Below are 20,065 nucleotides of genomic sequence, written 5' to 3' on the forward strand. Positions count from 1 at the left end.
GCCACTTGAAGTGTCCACGACTTTCCACACACCACAGGAGGCACATTCCACTCAGCCGAGCTGCCTTGCCATACCTTAACCTTACTTTTACTCTAGAAGAGTGTAGAATTACAGACTCTCACTCAATCAGCACGTTCTCCTGCAGGTAGTTAAGGGTTATTTAAAACTTGTGTTTTTCAATTATGCAGCTATTTATGCAATCCCCTACAGTGGATACTCACTGACCAAATGGCTTATGAGTTGAGTTGCACTTTCCTAGCTTTGGGAAAAAGGATGAAAACTCACAAACTACTGGAGGCTGACAAAGGTAGAAAAAGAAAAGAGCATCTCCTTCCCCCCCACTTCACCAATTCCTAACTTCATACACAGTGTCCAAGCCCCACTCCTTGTCTGATCAAAAGTGGAATCTATTTAATGGATGAATTAAGATAGGTCAAATAAGCTTCCTCATCTGTACTTAACTTTTAATAATTGCAGAGTTTATATCAGGTTTAGTAGAATGAGAGAGGGGGATCGGATTTACTAATCAATGTTGTTTGCAAACTATAGTTCACTAGTACTCTACTAAAGCCAACATAAAGGCAACTTTAGTTAGTAAGGTAAACAATGTCCCACAACACAGTTCTACAAGTCAACCCCAATTACACTTGCCTTGGATCCTTTTGAATGCTGTCAATTGATGGAGACCTTGTTGTAGTTTCATCTGCTGGAATGGTATAATGAAGTCTGGAATAATTAGATTCAGATGGTCGGTATTGAACTGCTCTGTATGGATCACCATAATTACCCACTGAATTTAGAGCAAAGTTACTTCTTTGGTAAGTCATAGTGCTACGTTGACTGGCTGATCTCTGCAGGTTTCCAATGGCTAAAAGTAAAAAAAAAAAAATTTCATCTTAAAACTGTATTAATCTTGTGGATATACTTCTAAAATGTTGTAACAAAAGACTTAAAGCACATTTTCTACAAAATAGATCCCAATATTGACTAATTTACTCCGAAGTGATCAGGGTGAATTTAATAAACAAAACCAGGTTCAAAAATATGACCATCACACATAATAGAGGCCATTTTATTTTAATTTAAGAGTTGAGAACAATTTTAGTTATATTCCAGAATTTATACTTAGAAACCTATAAATAGAGTATCAAATGACAATTACTGTTATGCACTATTGATGCACAGATTTCATAAGATTTCTAAGTTTCACAAATTTCATTCATTAACGTAATTGAATACAACATTCCTCCTCCTCCACTGCCCCAAATACATTACCCATGTTGTTTAAACTCAGATTAAATTCCATTGTTACTCTGTTTACATCACAATTGTAGATTCAACCCTGTTAAACTGGAGATTTTTGTTATCTTTTAATCCATCATTTGATTATTTCTCAGCAATCATACCTGTCTGTCCTCAATCTTTGGTATGCCTACTTCAAATGTTAAATTTCAATTGTTTACTCACCAATCATCTGCTGTGCAACACCAAAATTCGGCATAAGCGGGATTAATCACTTTTCTCTGGGTATTATTTCCAGAGAAATGTTCTCACATGGCCTGTAGATTTTCCTGAATTCCATTTATATTCAAATACGTGCTTTTTAATTAAAATGTAAACTATAACTAATAGCCAATTTCAGTGAAAAAGCAGCAAACTATATTTCTGCATACAAAAAGTGTTTGTTGGTTTCCCCCTTTTTTAAAAGCACTCAAAATTGTTATATAATTAAAGATATTTGATGCTCTTTAAAATTCTGTTCCCTTTCACAAAGACTTGTTTCACATCTTAGCTCTATATTAATGAGATTGACTCCTGACAAATGTCCATTTTTAATTGAAAATAGTAAATATAATTTCTAAAAATCATTCTTGAGACGTGAACATCAATGGCAAGATTAGCATTGACTGTATATCCATTGTTGTTCTGAGAAGGTGGTAGTCATTCATGCAATGGAATAGCTTACGTGGCCACATCAGAGGGTCATTTAAAAGTTAAACACATTAGTGTAGGACTGAAGTCACAAATAAGCTAGACGGGGTAAAGGTGGCAGGTTTCCTTCCCAAAACATCACTAATGAACATGTTGTATTTTTACAACATGACAGCTTTATGGTCATAAGTACATAGGAAACAGGAGCAGAAGTAGGCCATTTGGTCCCTTGAGCCTTTCTGCCATCCAACTAGATCATGGCTGATCTCCTACTTCAACAGCACTTTCCTGAACCATCCCCACATCCATTGATATCTTTTAATATCTAGAAATCTTTTGAGTATACTCAAGACAGATAAATGACAGCATCCACAGTTCTCTGGGGCAGAAAATTCTAAAGATTTATCTACCTCTGAGTGAAGAAATTCCTCTTCCTCTCATTCCTAAATGGCCTATCTCTTATTCTGAGACTGTGACATCTGGTTCTGAACCCTGCTGCACCCCCACCCAACCAGGGGGAACATCTTTTCTGCATTTACCTTGTTGAGCCCTTTTAAGAATTTTGTATGCTTCAATTAGATCACCTCTCATTCTTCTAAACTCGAAAGAATATAGGCCCAGTCTTTGCATAAGGCAATCCCACCATCCCAGGGATCAGAGTGGTGAACTTTCGTTGCACTCCTTCTATGGCATGTATATCCTTCCTTAGCTAAAGATGGCTAAAGCTATACACAATATTTGACATGGGGTCTCACCAATTGCAGCAAGACCTCTTTACTCCTGTAATCAAATTCTCTTGCAATAAAGGCCAACATACCATCTGCCTTCCTAATTGCTTGCTGCACCTGCGTGTTAGCTCTCTGACTCATGAAAATGGATAACTTCACATTTTTCCACATTATATTCCATCTGTCATGTTCTTGCATACTCACTTAGCCTCTCTAAATCCCCTTGAAGCCTCTTTGCATTCTCTTCACAATTCACATTCCCACCCTAGTTGTGTCATCAGCAAACTTGGAAATATTACATTTGGTCCCTTTTACTGATGCAGGCTTTTCAATTGCAAGATGTTTAAATAGAATTCACATTCTATTGATTTTTTCATCCAGGCCACTGGATTACTAGCCGAGTGCCATACCCTCCACACTACTGTGCCCTTCGCTAGCTAAGATTAATCAAAAGAAAGGCGAGGAATCAGGTGATGGAATATGTTGGATGGAGTTTCACTTCTGAAACATGGGTTCAAATCTATCCCAGATTGATGGGGCTGAGGACTATAAGGGGTGCAATGTGCTATGAGTTAGACAGTCTCAAGCCAGTTCTTCTGCACATGGGCCAACAGCACAAAAACTGCTTCTAGTTTGGCACTATGTGCCAACATCATGGAGACAAGCCCAAGGATGATCGCTTATGGAAAATTCTTCATAAGGTTTAAGGTGATTTTATGGGGGCAAGTAGAGGATGTTTTAGTCTGCATCCAGCTTAGCATTCACCTTTTGAGACAGGGCTGGGAGGCCATTTGTATTAGAGTATTAATGTCAAACGTGTGTGGACAAATATGGTTAAGCAACTGAAGACACTCTTCCTGATGATATTGCTTTCTGGAGCTGCAAATATTAAGTTTGGTCATCCAAAAATTAACAGTTAACTACAACAAAATACCACCTAAGTATCTAAAGATCAACAAAGGTAGTAACAGCATATCAACAGCAGCACCTTAGAATAATGAATAATGGACAACAGCCTTTGGCATTGCAGATGTAACCTTTTGAACTGCAGAGAAGAAATGCTGTAGTTATATCCATTTAGTAATGCAGTTGCATGTTTCAGCACACAACTGACTATTGCAATACTGTAACCCAGAAACCTCTGCCATGCCACCTTCACATTTTTTAAAGACTAATCATCAGCTGTCTTTTTGACTCCCTTCCAACTTATCCACTTTACCATTTTCCTCCTGCTTACCATAGAGTTTGTCCTCTTCTTTGTAAAGCAAGTGACTATTTTTGTGCAGGCAGTGCAACTGAAATTGAAGTAACTGTGTTGCAAAGGAATTCATCATCACATGAAGTGTAGTTCCATGGGAGGGTGTAAAATTCCCCATCACTACTTCATTAGTACCTTTTACCCTGGATCTATGCCAAAACCAAAAGGAAGATCCAGATCCATTTGGTTTCATCTACAGAAAGCTGTTGACAAGGTTCCAGGTCAGGCAACTAGCTTAAATAAAAAGCAGAGACTGAACGTCAGCTCTCAGGCACTTCTTCCAAATCCTCCTGGACTGTGAACCCGCCATCAAGCATCAAGCCATTGTTTCCAGATCTTTCCTATCTCAACTCTATTCTCTCCTTGTCTGATCTTTTCCCACCTACATTCACTATTCCTCTGACACCCTATGTCATATCAACAATTTCCAATTTCCTGGCCTTAACTGCCTCCTCTTCACTATGGATGTCCACTCTCTCTATACCTCCACCACCCACCAGGATGGTCTGAGGGCTCTCCACTTCTTACTTGAACAATCCCCATCCATCACACTCTCCTCCACCTGGCTGAACTTGTTCTCTCACCGAACAATTTCTCCTGCAAACTTGTCTCACTTCCTCCAAATAAAAGGTGTGGTTATGGGTATCCATATGGGCCCCAGATATGCCTGTCTTTTTGTGGGGTATGTGGAACATTCCCTGTTCCAGTCAGACTCACAGCCCCTCTCTCAGCTCTTATCTCGGTACATCAATGAACATTTATCAGTGCCGCATCATGCTCTCGCCTGGACCTGGAAATCTTATTTTAAAAAATTGATTTTGCTTCCAATTTCCACCCCTCCCATGGTCCACCTCTGACATTTCCCTTCCCTGACCTCTATCTTCATTTCTGGTGATAGCTGGTCTACCAGTATTCATTACAAGCCCGACTCCCTCATCTACCTCGACTGCAGGTCCTCACAACCTGCTTCCTGTAAGGTCTCCATTCCATTCTCCCAGTTCATCCTCCTCCATCACATCTATCCCGATAATGCTCCCTTCCAAAACGGCACTTTTGACATGTCTACCTTTTTCCTTAACTGAGGGATCTCCCTACTGTGGTTGACAGGGCCCTCAACAGTGTCTGACCCATCTACCACACTTCTGCCCTCACCCCTTTTCCTCCCTCCCAGAACCATGAGAGAGTCCCCCCTTGTCACCTCACCAGCCTTCCCATTCAAAGGATCATCCGCCATTTCCACTAACTCCAACATGATGCCACCAAACACATCTTCCCCTCACCCCACCCTATCAGCATTCTGTAGAGGCTATTCCCTCTGAGACACCCTGATCCACTCCTCCATCACCCCCAACTCCTCATCCCCTTCCCAATGCACCTTTCCCATGCAATCGTAGAAGTTGCAACACATGCCCCTTTACCTCCTCCCTGTCCAAGGCCCTGGACAGTCCTTTCAGGTGAAGCAGCGCTTCACTTGCACCTCCTTTAATTTGGTCTACTGTATTTGCTGCTCCCAATACGATCTCCTCTATATTGGGGAGACTGTACGCAGACTGGGTGACCGCTTTGCGGAACACCTTCGCTCAGTCTGCAAGCATGACCCAGGCCTTCCTGTTGCTTGTCATTTCAACACACCATTTTGCTCTCATGTCCACATGGCTGTCCTTGGCCTGTTGCAATGTTCCAGTGATGCCCAATGTGAACTTGAGGAACAGCACCTCATCTTCCAATTAGGCACTTTACAGCCTTCCAGCCTTAACATGGAGTTCAACAACTTCAGACCATGAACTCTCACCTCCATTTTTATCCAATTTTTAAATTTAAAAAATTTAAAAGAATAAATTGTGTTTCCATCCTTTTCCCCAACACCACCACCCCCCGCCCCCCTCACACACACACGCATGGCCATGTCACTTATGTTTTCCTTTCAGAGCGCTGACTCTTTTTCTGCTATTAGCACATTCTGCCATCATACCTTTATGCCACTATCAACATACCCTTTAGTCTTTACCACTACCATTTACACTCCTTGTCCTGTGTCCATCTTTGTCAACCTCTCCTTACCTCCCATCTATCCTTGACCTTCTATTTTGCTCCACCTGCTCCATTCCCTATTAAACAATATAAAATCTATCACATTTTTCCTTTTCTTTAGCTCTGGAGAGTCATTTGGCTCGAAACATTAATTGTTTCTCTTTCCACAGATGCTGCCAGACCTGCTGAGTTTTTCTGGCATTGTTTTTATTTATTATTGAAAAAAAGCATTTGTGTTGCTTTGTCCTATGCAATTTAGATAGTTAAATCAATTTAGTGCAAAATAGTTTTACTTCACAGCTATTCGCAGGCTTTTTTCTTTTAAAGGAGCGCAGAATTTCACGAGTTAGAAAGGATTGTGGTATCTGAAGGATCAGTTTTGGAATCTTACATATTTTAAGATAATGAATAAATCAACATGAATATTGTAAGTGATGTCTCAAAGTTTACAAATAATTAAAAATAGCAACGTAAATGAGAAACCAGATTTGGTTTTATTAGCTAATTGGACCAGTAGGTGACAGGTGCATTTCAATGCAGATAAGTAACTGCCTGATAAGACGCTGGGAGCAAAAAAGCATGCATTAAGTGGACAGGGGGTAGTACAGTGTGCAGATTAGGGAGATGCCTAGAGGTTTAAGGTGTCAGCCATGGCTCAGCAATAGCACATTCAGCTCTGAGCAAAGATGGTTATAGGTTCAAGCCCCACTTCAATGCTCAAGAACAGAATCTAGGCTGGCGTCAATACTAAGTGTGTGCTGCACTGTCAAAGGTTGAGATGTCAAACTGAGGTCCTGTCTGCTCTCAGATGGATGTGCAAGAACCCTTGGCCCTATTTGGAAAAAAAAAGAGCAGGGGAGCATTTCTGGCTTCCTGGTCAACATTTATTACTCAATAAACATCACCAAAACTGATTATCCAGTCATTATTCCCATTTCTGTTTATAGGATCTTCCTATCTGCAAATTGGTTGCCAACTTTCCCTATATTACAAGAGTTCTTGACTTCAAAAGTATTTAAATGACTATGTGCATTTATAAATAAATCCATAGATTAAACTATTGCTGGACAAGTTATTGTTCAGATTCCATTTCAAGCACCATTTACAATTCTGATCATATTACAGGATGTATAATGTTACTCTTGAGGCTACGGGTGCCAACCCTGGTCACAATTAGAAGATGACATACCATTAAACAAAGTTTAAAAAATGTAAATTTTAAAAATGCAAGTGCATTCTAAATGTTTACAATTTTGATTAATGTGTCCAATGGTACTTACGAACAAACGAACACACAAACATACAAATTAGGAGGGGTAGGTCACTTGGCCCCTCAAGTCTGATTGAATTGTAACCTCAGCGCCACATTCCCACCTACTCCCCTATATCGTTTCAACCCCTTACTTACCAAGAATCTACCTCTGGCTTAAAAACATTTAAACACTCTGCTTCCATCACCTTATGAGGAAGGGTGTTCCAAAGACTCATGGCCCTCAGAAAAAAATTCTCATCACTACTTTAAATGGGTGATCTCTTATTTTTAAACAGTGACCCCTTGTTCTAGATTTACCCACAAGAGGAGCCGCCCTCTCCACATCCACCCTGTCAAGATCCCTTTGAAACATGTAAGATCCTATCAAGGATCTTATATGTTCCAATCAAGTTGCCTCTTACTCCAGTGGATACAAGCCTAGCCTGTCCAACCTTTCCTCAAAGGATGCACCCATTCCAGGAATTAGTCTAGTAAATCTTCTCTAAACTGTCTACAATGCATTTATATCCATCCTTAAATAAAGGAATCCAATACTGTACACAGTACTCCAGATGTGGTGAGCAATGTCCTGGATGACTGAAGCATAACTTCCCTACTTTTGTATTCTATTCCCTTCACAATAAATTACAACATTCTATTAGCTTTCTTGAGTACTTTCTGTACCTGCATGCTAACCTTTTGCGATTTATGGACTAGGACACCCAGATCCCTCTGCATCACAGAGCTCTGCAGCCTCTCACCATTTAGATATTATGCTTTTTAAAAATTTTTTCTGCCAAAATGGACATTTTTACATTTTCCCACATTATACTCCATTTTCCTGATATTTGCCCACTCACTTAACCTGTGTTACTTTGTAGCCTCCTCATGTCCTCTTTACATCTTACTTTCCTATCTATCTTTGTGTAATCAGCAAATTTAGCAGCCATCCTTCAGTCCCTTCATCCAAATTGTGGCATCTTGCAAAGCAGACAATGACCCTTTTGTGCCTGTTTCCTATTAGCTAGCCAATCTTCTATCCATGCCCATATGTCACCTCCTATACCATGAGCTGTTATTTTTCACGATAACCTTTGACATGGCACCTTATCAAATGCCTTCTGGAAATTTAAGTACAGCTCATTCACTGGTTCTCCTGATAATAGCATATGTTAGTTCTTCAAAGAACTCCAGTAAATTGGTTAAACATGATTTCCCTTTCACAAAACCATGTTGATTCTGCCTGGTTACCTTGAGTTTTTCCAATTTTTACTTCTCTAAAATTAGGAATTAAAAACCTGGAGAAAACTGAAGCAACAGTAGTGATGTGTCTTTCCACCATCACATGTCCACCCCTCCCCCAACTTCACTTGACAATGTATACTAATTTCCTGAAAAAAAATAGATGGTTTAGAATAGGATGACTTGGTTTTTGATTAAGATGGCTAAATTCTCAAGCTCTTAATTGGAGTTGATGTTGCATTTAATTCTCAATTACTTGTCCATAATTATAGTTTTACACTGAAAAACCCATAGGATGGCATCCTTTTGTACTAACATTGTATTAAGTACTCACAAAATGGGACAAAGCAATTCAAGTTAGCCCTATATTATATTATAATTAAAAATTTGAATATGTTAGAACTTCTCGTGAAAACCAGGTTCCATTGCATGTACTCGATTAAGGAATTTTAAGGGGTGGGGTAGAAATGGTGGAAGCAGGGATACAATGGTCAGCAACGCATGCACCTAACTAGTGCAAGTATACTGTTAACTGTATTAACTATGTAAAGGCAAATTATTCCTTGCATCCATTCAGTCCTTCCAATTGAGTTCAAAAACTGGAAAGAAAAACCCAAGACACTTTTGGTAACAAAACAAGTTATACAACAAACATTTAAAAATCTATTCTAGGTTACAATTTCCACTAAATCTACAATTTTACTATTAAGCTCTTTTTTGAGTTATTTTAGTTCATCAGTAAATCAATACTTTTGCTCCCACTTCATATAACACATAGTTAAAGGGCTGGCTCCCAAATAATTCAGTGTAACACTGTTTTCTTCAATAGCATGGTCTATCTTGACAATCTCAAGAGAAAAGAAACCTCACAAAACCATTACCGGAGCCTGTACGAAACACTGCAGTTTGAGTGCCATGAAGAAGTTCAACACCTGCGTGACTGGGACTGCGATAAACTGGGCTTTGAAGTGTTCTTCCTTCATAGATTGGAGTAATATGCAAATCAGGAGACATGGCAGAACGCAATTCATGTCCCAGTTGACTGTGTTGACTGGCATACGAACTACGCAATCCTGAAAAACAGAATCCATGGTTGATTGAATCAAAGCAGATTTCTACTTGGTGTAAACAACTGTTTAAAAATAAAGATGACTGGTCCCCACACTAATTGTGAATTCTTATGACATTATAAAAGTACCAATGTAACAAAATGCACCCATTAATAATTGCTGCCTAGTAGTTCAGTTTATTTTGTCAACTTAAATATCCTTACTGTTTGATGTATGATGTACTGGTATAACCTGATCTATGTAAAAACTGCACCAAATTTTATCCCCAGAACATGAATTGTAGAAGTCCAAGAGTGGAAGTCATAAATATAGGTTAGTCACCAATAGAAGTTAGTGATTAATAAGTACAATAGAAGCTCAGGAGAAGCTTCTTTACCCATAGAGTGGTAAGAACATGGAACCCTATACCACAAGGATTAGTTGAGGTGAATGGCACAGGTGCATTTAAGAGGAAGTCAGACAAGCACGAGGGAGAAAGCAACAGAAGAGTATACTTAAGGGTTTGATGAAGATGGGTAGGGGGAAGCTTGTGCGGAGCATAAACCAGTTGTGCCTAATGGCCTATTTCTATGTTGTAAACATAATACAAATGAGATACAAGTTTATATAATAATCTGTAGAAGTAAATAAATTATCTACACTGTATGTACTTTCAATCAATAATCTAGATTTTAAAACATTCTACTTATACTTAAATTCTGAGTTTGGGCACTGGGAACAGGAGTATGCACTCAACAGACAGACATATAACACCGTCAAAATTACTAGAACATAAGCCAGCTGCCTTCTTTTCCATCCTAAATTCAAGGATAAACACATTTCAGTGTGCAGAAATGTCAGGGTTTTTCCTTACACTCAGATTTGGTAATTTTTCTACACATACTTGCCAAAACAGAGGAGATTTTACAAGCTGGCTAAGTCAGTTTTTTGCACATTCATTGTAAAGCCCACAAATTCATTGATGCTTACTCCCACACATAGCCCCTCCTACCCACCAAATATAATCTAGAGAGAGGATTTAAAAATAGTGCAGGGGTGAGGGTGCAAAAAGGAAAAAAAATCAGACTGCTGGCAGGAGAAGTTAATGAAGGGAGAATCAGAAAAAGCATCAATATATATGACAGAGGGAGGAGTGGTGGAGCCACAGAAATAAAGCTATGTTCAACTATTTAGTCATAAAATTTTAAACCAGGCAATGGAACTATCAAGTTAAATCAATTTGTTAATTATAACTTATTAAAGTGAATTAATTAAAATTTTAAATGCATTAATAACCATTGTACACAGTAATTAAGTATATAAAGTAGATGATAGCAACATAAACATTACATTGGGTCTGTGGAATGCAGAAATTTATGTGCAGTATCACTATCTTGAATGACCACAGCTTTGAGGCATGTCTACATGTCAGATTTCGCTGTAAAAATAAGGTGATGTAAATGGTGCTCATCAGTAATTAAACGCATGTGGTACTGAAGTCTGGAGAGCAGCTGCATGCTAAATGCCAACATCCAAAATATATGGTCAGTAGTTTTGTGAAACTAGCATTTCGTCCTCTGCCTCACTATTGACATGCATTGAATGTTGTGAAGTTGCCATTTTTGCAAGGTCGATACAAATGAAATTCTCAAAAGTTAGATTAAGTCATTGCATGACCCTTTTAATATGATAATTGATATATTACCAATCAAATCTGTGGCACTGAAAATTAATTAGTACAAATGTGGAGTCTCATTCCTTCACATAATTGAGATTTTTAAAAAGTGTCAAATTTAAACAAGTATTTTTGTTTCTTTTTTCTCTCACTTAAACTATTCTCTCTTTTCCTCTCCATTTCTGTACCTGCTTTGGCCCCAAATTTACCAACAGTAATTTATACTTTGTTCAGTTCTTGCACTGTGTGAAGCTTCAGCTGATTTATTAAAATGGGAAATTAAGCAATAAGGAAGATGCAAAGAGGCTGAGGATAGATAGGTTGGCTGAGCAGGCAAGAACATGGCAGGTAGAACACAAATGTGGCAAAATGTGAAGCTACACATTCTGGCAGGAAAAATGAAAAGGCAGATTATTTTTTGAATTGACAGAGATTGGGAGGTGTATACATTCAGGAGGTACCTGGATGCCTACATGAATCAAAGTTAACATGCAGGTACAGCAAGCAATTAGGAAAGCAAATGGTACATTAGCTTTTGTTACAAAGGGATTCAAGTATAAGATTAAGAAGTTTTACTACAATTACATTGGTAAGGCCACACCTGGGTACAACCTGTAACTTTGGTCTCCTTACTTGTTCTAGAAGCAGTGCAATAAAGTTTCACTAGACTGGTTTCTGAGATGAGGGGATAGTCCCATGAGGAGAAATTTAGCAGACTAGGCCTATTTTCCCAGCAGTTTCAAAGAATGGAAGGTGGTGATCCAATTGAAATATATAAAATTCTAAGGGGCTGAGGGCATAGATGCTAAGAAAATAAATCCCCAGGGTCAGTCTCAGAATAAGAGGAACATAGACCAAAGAAAAGAACAAAATAAATGGGAACTGGAGTGGGCCATTTGGCCCTTCAAGTCTGCTGTGACATTCAACAAAATTATGGCTGATCTTCTACCTCAGCTCCATCTATCCTGAATTCCCTTATTCAAAAATCTATCAACCTTTTGTCTTGAATGTACTCAATTAATGACCATTTCAGGGGAATTCAAAAGATTCGCACCCTTTTGAGCGAAGAAATTTCTTATCTCAGTCCGAAATGTCCAACCCCTTTTTTTTAAGACTGTGAGCCTGTGTTCTGAATGGAGGCTACACAGCTGGTTGCCTTTACACTCAGGCCCTACATGCCCAAGCTTCCCATAGAACCATAGAAAGGAGCAGAAAGAGGCCACTCAGCTCATCGTGTCTGAGCCAGCCAAAAAGAGAAAAAAAAGAAACTAGCCACTCATTTTAATCCCACTTTCCAGCACCTAGTCCATAGCTTTGCAGGTTACAGCACTTCAGATGCAGATTCAGGTACCTTTTAAATGAGTTCAGCATTTCAGCCTCAACCAGGGCAGTGACACCCACCAGATGCCCACCACCCTCTGGGTGAAAAAAGTTTTCCTTATGACCCCTCCAATCCTTCTACTAATCACTTTAAATCTATGCCGCCTGGTAACTGACCCCTCAGTTAGAGGAAACAAATCTTTCCTATCTACCTTATCTAGGCCCCGCAATTTTGTATACCTCATTTAGGTCATCCCTTAGCCTCCTCTGTTCTAAGGAAACAACCCCAGCCTATCTAATCTTTCCTTATAGCTGCAATTTAAGCCCTGGGATCATTCTTGTAAATTTCCTCTGCACTCTCTCCAGAACAATTATATCCTTGCTGCAACGCGGTGACCAGAACTATACACAAAATTCCAGCTATGATCTAATCAGCGTTTTATACAGTTCCATTACTATATCCCTGCTTTTGTATTCAATACCTTGCCGAATAAAGGAAAGCATTTCACATGCTTTCTTGAGTACCTTGTCCACCTGTCCTGTCACCTTCATGGGCTTGTGGACATGCACTCCAAGGTCTCTCACTTCCTCAACCCATCTCAATAACTTCCCATTTATTGAGTATTCCCTTGCTTTGCTTGCCCACCTCAATGCATTAGCCCCACTTTTCCGGATTGAATTCTGTTTGCCACTTCTCCATCCACTCAGCCAAACCATTGATATTCTGGAGTCAACAGCTATCCTCTTCAATACCTTGCAGTGCTGTTATTGGCTTGCACTTTTGCAACTAAGTGAGAAAAAGGCTTCAAAGGGTTCAGGAGAAAGGCTAACTAGTAGCAGACACTATTAAGATGGCCTGTGTTACACAGGCTCAGTGTCATCGAGAGAGGCAGTGTACACTAGAGGCAGATGGAATATCGAGATAGTTTTCTTCAGAACACAGACAGACCAAGGAGAGAGATACAGTAATGAGAGAGAAGTTAGAGCTTGCATTTACATAGCATCTTTCATGACCTCAGGATGTCCCCAAGTGCTTGCAACTGATTATGTACTTTTTGTAAGAAAAGTAGGGGCAGAAGTTTGTTGGCAAATTTGAAATGAGTAAAATAAAGTCAAACTACATCCAAATAAACTGATGAGGAGAATGAAAGAAAAAGGTAGAAAAAGATGGAGTTTTTAAACAACGTACACAAGACTTTTATTTGACCCTATGTGCAAGAAGCCCAAGGAACCATCGCTAGATACAATAATAAAAAAAAGAGCCGAAACAGATAAATAATGCAAGTGTGGGAAAATTTCTAGGGGGTAACGATGAAATGTAATGATGATTACAATAATGATTGAGATGATTAGAGGAAGCAAAACAAAAATGTAGATGGAGGGAACAAAACTATAAGAACATAAGAAATAGGAGTAGGATTAGGCTATACAGCCTCTCGAACCTGCTCCACGATTTAATAAGATCATAGATGATCCTCGACCTCAACTCCACTTTTCCACCTGACCCCAATATCTCATGATTTAAGAGTCCAAAACTCTACTGATCTCAGCCTTGAATATACTCAATGATGAGCATGCACAGCCTTCTGGGGGCAGAGAACTCCAAAGATTCGCAGCCCTTTGCATGAAGAAATTTCTTATCAGTCCAAAACAGCCATCTCCTTACAGCGAGGTTATGCTCTCTAGTTTTTGATTCTTCAGTCAGGAGAAACCTCAACATCTACCCTGGTAATCCCAGAATCTCATAGGAACACTGGACTTAGAAGCAGAAGTAGGCCATTTGGCCCTTCGATAAGATCATGGCTGATCTGATTGTGGTCTCAACTGCACTTTCCTGTCTGCTCCTGATGACCCTTGACTCCCTTGTTTATCAAAAATCTAATATATTAAAATAAGGACTTCTCATTCTTCTAACCTCCAGAGAGCACATAGACCTGTTCTATTCAATCTTTCTTCAGAAGACAACCCTCCCTTCCCAGGAATAAATCAAGTGAACTTTCGTTGCATCCCTAAGGCAAGAATACCCTTTATGTATGGAGACCAAAACTGTATTCAATACTTTAGGTGGCACGATGTGTAAAAAGGAGGAAGACATGGCTTGGCTTCCCCTGTTGATTTTGCACTACAAGGAGGGACTCAGGACAGATACATTCCGCAATTCTGTGGAAGCCAGTTTGGGAGTCCAGGCCAGAAATGTGGTGCTCCATCTGAGTGGCAATCCAACAGTGATTGCCACTCCTCAGAATTGAGCTAAATCTTCTAAGTGTCCTGTTGCCATGTTGTGAATAACGGATTCCAGCATTTTTGCACTAACTAGCATGTAGTTTCTCTCCCTTCTTTATGAATAGTAATTACCTTCCAGTCGATAATGAGGGAATTAGGATGGTGCCAATAAAGGTAAACTGGAAAATATCGAGAGCGCGCGAGCACACAGCAGTGGCCAATATTTTAATGAGAAGTCGGAGTTCAGAACAAATATATTCCACTAAAAATTAGGGAACTAGTCAAGAATGAAATGCCATTGATAAATAGGATAGTGTTGATTTTAAAGGAAAAGGCATACATAAAGTACAGAAACAATGAAGGCAAGGACGACAAAAGGGAATATGAGCTTTGGAAAGGGCTTGAAATGACAATTTGCTAGGCAAAGAGAATAAAAAGTGAAAGTATAAGAGAACAGAAAAATAGTGAAGTCCTTTACAAACACAAGTAACAAAAGGAGATTTTAAGATAGAGGTAGGGAAACCAAGGGGTGGACAAGATAATCTCATACAAATTGATACTGAAAAAGCAGAGGCACTTAACCTCTTCAAAGAAAATTGTAGCAATCAAAGGGAAAATTACAGCAGTAGAGGAATATTTTAACAGTTTCTGTATTCTCTCCTATCTCCCCTATATGCCCTCTGAGCTCATCCTGTCCAGGAAATCCACTTCCTATTCCCACTAACAGTTGATGACCCAACATGCACTCCTGACCCCATGTTAGCCAATATTGTAAGTTGTTCTCTCTCTTCAAGTGTTGTCCATCTCTCCTTAAAATCTACCGTCATCAACCTTCTCAAAATAAAAATCCTTGCCCCCACCATCATTGCAAACTTCCATCCCATCTTCAAACCCACCTTTCTTCTCCAAAGTCCTTGAATGTGTTGTCACTTCCCAAATATGTTATCATCTTTGCTGGAACTCCATGTTTGAATCCCAATCAGGTTTCCACCCCTGCCGCAGTACCAAAACAGCTCTTATCAAAGTCAAAAAATAACATCCTATGTGACAAAGGTAAACTTTTCCTCCTCATCCTGTCTGCAGCCTGTGTCACAGGTAACCCCACCCTACACCTTCAATGCTTTTTGCCTGTTGTCTAGCCAAATGGGATTGCTCTCACGTGGTTCTGTTATTATTTATCTAATTGTAGCCAGGACTTGACTATTCCAACATGCTCCCGGGTGGTCTCCCACATCCAATGGTTTTTCTTCCTGCTCTTGCACCATTTCCTCTGGTGCCCCCCAAGGATCTATCCTTGACCCCTTCCTATTTCTCATCTACATGCCACCCCTTGGTGATATCAAAGGCATGGCATTAGTTTTCACATGTATGCGAGGACACCCAGCTCTACCTCATTACTTCTCTCAACTGCCCTGCCGTTGCTAAATTTTCAGACTGCTTATCTGACATCCAGATGGGAAGAAATTTGTCCCAATTAAATATTGAAAAGATCAAATACATTGTTTTCTGTCCCTGCTCCAAACCCTGTTCCCTAGATACCAACTCCATTCCTCTCCCTGGCTACAGTGTGAGATTAAAGTAGTCTGTTGAAAACTTTGGTGACACATTTGATCCTGAGATGACCTAATCTCATACTTGTGTCATCTCCAAGACCACCTCTATTCACCTCTGTAACATCAGCTTCGGAGCTTATCTGCTGCTGAAACCTTCATTACCTCTACACTTGACTATTCCAACATGCTCCCGGGTGGTCTCCCACATTCTAGCCCTGTAAACTCCCCATCCAAAACTTTGCTGCCCATGTTTTAACTTGCAGCACTCCTTTCCCCCTATCATCCCTGTGCATGTTGAACACTGGCTTCCAGTCAAGCGGTATTTTGATTTTAAAATTCTCATCCAGGTGTTCAAATCCATCCATGGTCTTCCCTCTCTATCTCCTAATCTCCTTCAATCCACAACCCTCAGATATTCTGTGCTCCTGTGCATTCCCAATTATAATTGCTCCACCACTGATGCCTTCATTTACTTAGGCCCCAAGATCTGGAATTCACTCCCTTCATCTCTCTGCTCTCCAGCTGGCTTGCCTCCTTTAAGACGTTTCTTAAAACCTCTCATTCACCAAGCTTTCACTCATCTGACTTAATATCTCCTTACATGGCTCTGTATCATACTTTGTCTTATAATGTTCTTGTGAAGCACCTTGGGACATTTCATTACGTTAAAGGTGCTATACAAGTTGTTGTTGTAGTTAAGATACAAGATAAACTAGCCAACTGGAAAAAAAATCTCAGGTCCTGATTATTTTGAGTGTATGCAGATGCAAATTAAGCTAGGGAGGAGATAATCAGGCAAGCAGTTTCCAAATGTTTTTAAAAAATCAATATAAAATGGAAAATGCCAAAGGACTGGCAAGCAACCAAACCTCAAATTTTCAAAAAAGTTTATAGAAATAATATTTGTTGTCAGTCCTCTGGCATTATTATAGGGGAAAAAAGTCAAGTATCCGGATTAGTTCTATAATCAAAATGGGCAAGGGAGAGAGGTTAAAACACAGTGATATCAACAGAAGGGAAGGAACTGATTGATGAGTAGCTGGTGAGTGCATTTTTACCCAGATCAAATCAGGGACAGGTCTTCAACATCGAAACTTACCAGAAATAAAGTTGTCTAATAACTAGAGACATTTCAATTTTTTTGCAATGTTTTAGTGCTCAGTGCAAGTTAATGTGTAGAAGGAAAGTTTACAAAGTGAAGGTAGATACAAATAATATAAACAATTTTGACTAAGATATGACAGAGCAGGTTGTGTGTCTGGACTGTGACTTGTGGGGGTTTGTGGACAGCGAGGCTGTTCTGAGTAAACACATCTACAGTATATCTCTGAGCCAGAGAGATTCAAGACAGAGTCACTGACTGGAGTGCGAGCTGGAGGTGCTCAGGCACAAGGGAGGGCAGAGGCAACATCTGTATAGTTTGCTCCAGACTTCAGTCACACCTTGTGAGCTGCAGGGTCAGAACATGTTTGTCATGATTGATAGTGTGTAGAGTAAAAGGAAGCCCGGTGAGATAAAGAATGAGGATCTACTGAAAAGAGTCATCTAACAAGTAAAATATACTTGTTACCTGTCAGGATAAGGAAAAAGACTGTTGAAAAGGACAGCCCGAATGTAGACCAGGACACCTTGGATCATAAAGCTGTCAAAGTGGGGCTAAGTGCGGGGGGGGGCGCGGCGCGGTGCTGTGTGTGGATGGCTGGAGAAAGAGGGCTAATGGAATAGTAGTAAGGGATTCAACAATTAGGTGGCAGGGGGGAAAGAATACCATGCTTTGTAAGCAAAATTGTCGTCTACCTGGTACCAGGGAAAGGGTTACCTTGAACTGGCATAAAAAGTTTTGGAGAAGGTGGTGCAGAGTATGCTGTTGCAACATTGGGAAAAGTAGATCCTGTTTGAAGAGTATTAGGAACAAGAAGCTAAACTAAAAAACATGTCCTCAAGGGTTATAACCTCTGCCACTTGGAAATTGACATAGGGATAAGCTGATTAAGGAGGTGAACAGGTGGCCAAAGTGGTGTGGGATTCCATTTCATGCAACATTGAAATCAGTTTCAGATAGGAAGGAACTGTGCCACTGCAATGAACTCCATCTGAATTGGGCTGGAATCAGGACTTCAGTACAACAACTTCAAATTAGTAAGTGAGCTCAGATGGAAAAAAGTATAGATAATAGTTTGAAAAAAAAAGTGAAACAGCAGTTAAAAGAAAACTAAAATATGTAAGGTAACTCAATCAGATGAGAAATAAGAAATGTGTGAGCAAGACTGTAACGCAGAAGGACAGGTTAGGGCATGTGGCCCAAATAAGCAATTACATAAACCCGTGGCATACAATGAACAAATTTTGCAAATTCAACTTGAAACATGTGGGGATCATTCCTGAGAAGTGGTTGTAAGATGGTCAGAACTGGGAACCACATTACCAGATTACAAGGTCTACAGGAAATGTAAGAGTCACATTTATGTAACACCTTTCATGACCACAGGATGTCCCAAAATGCTTTAAAAGCCAATTTGTGCTGCTTATCGACGCTTGGAGAGCAGTGTGATAATAACTAGATAATTTTCTTGTGATCTTGAGGGATGAACATTGGTTAGAACACTGGCAATAAATCCACTACTCCTCTTTGAAATAGTGCTATCAGATTTTTAACACCCACCTGAGGGGGAAGAGGGAGCCTTGGGTTAATGTCCATCCAAAAGTAAGCACCTCTGACAGTGCAACCCTCCTAGAGTACTTCACTGGACTGTCAGCCTTGATTTTTGTGCTCAAGATCTGCAGTAGGACTTGAACTCTCAATCTTCAGACTCAAGAGGTGAGAGTGATAAGGGATGATACTAGAGGGGGAGTAGTAGTCTTGGTGATTAAGGATAAAATCACTTCAATAGTAAGAAAGGACATTCAAAAAGTAGGCAGGCAGTGGAGATTTTATGGATAAAGTTAGGAAAGCATTTAAGACAGTAGTGGGCATTTTGTATAGGCCCCTGATAGCAACTTTGAAGTGGTAGATTGTTTCAATGCAGAGATTAGACAAGCATATAGCAAGGGTAAAGCAGCTTTCATGGTGGTGGGGGTCTTAATTTTCATATAGATTGAGCTAAGCAGTCTAGCACACACTAAAAAAGGTAGTGAATTTTTTCAGTGCATCCGAGAGTTTTCTGCAGCAACGTGCCATAGGACAAGGAGGCATGCCATATTAGGTTTAGTAATGTGTAATGGGCAGATTTAGTTAACAGCCTAACAGTGTACAAACATTTAACAAACAGTAATCACAATGAATGAGTTCAAGGTCATGTTTGAAAAGGGAGATCTAAAATTTTAGATTTAGATAAGGTCAATTATGAGGAGAGAGAAACTATCCAGAGCATACTTGAGAAGTCCGTTAATGGGTAAAATGAACTAAGATTAGTGGATGGTGTCAAAAAAAATTAATGTTAATACAGAACTAGAGAGGTAAGGGACAATATTAAACTGAAAGAAAAAGCACACAAAAATGCATAAATCCTCATATTTGGGAGAGATACAAAGAACAGTGAAGGGTGACAAAACAGCCATGAAAAGGGACCATGAAAAGAAAATTGAAAGGGGTGTAACACTATTTTACTTTTTCACAAACACATTAGGGAAGACAGTAGACAAGAGCAATGTGGACCCCTTGAAAACTGATAATGGTTATAGTGACAATGAAAATACAGAAATGGCAGACAGAGAAAGATGAGAGGGGAAAACCAGTGAGTTATAGACCAGTTAGACCAACATTAGTTGTCAGGAAATTACTACAGCCTATAACTGAGGATAG

General features: G+C 39.6%; 1 protein-coding gene across 3 annotated transcripts in view; it reads right to left on the minus strand.

The window, feature by feature from the left end:
- pkp4 (plakophilin 4) overlaps positions 1-20,065 on the minus strand; it is a 179,576-nt gene that overhangs the window by 67,290 nt on the left and 92,221 nt on the right. For all 3 annotated transcript variants that reach the window (XM_041201035.1, XM_041201036.1, XM_041201034.1), the window contains 2 exons: positions 9,325-9,516; positions 652-868 (listed from right to left, as the gene is read on the minus strand). In XM_041201035.1, the coding sequence (XP_041056969.1) occupies positions 652-868; positions 9,325-9,516 (409 nt within the window). The remainder of the gene's footprint in view (positions 1-651; positions 869-9,324; positions 9,517-20,065) is intronic.

Source organism: Carcharodon carcharias, chromosome 12 (assembly GCF_017639515.1).
Source record: "Carcharodon carcharias isolate sCarCar2 chromosome 12, sCarCar2.pri, whole genome shotgun sequence".
NCBI classification, from domain to species: Eukaryota; Metazoa; Chordata; class Chondrichthyes; order Lamniformes; family Lamnidae; genus Carcharodon; species Carcharodon carcharias.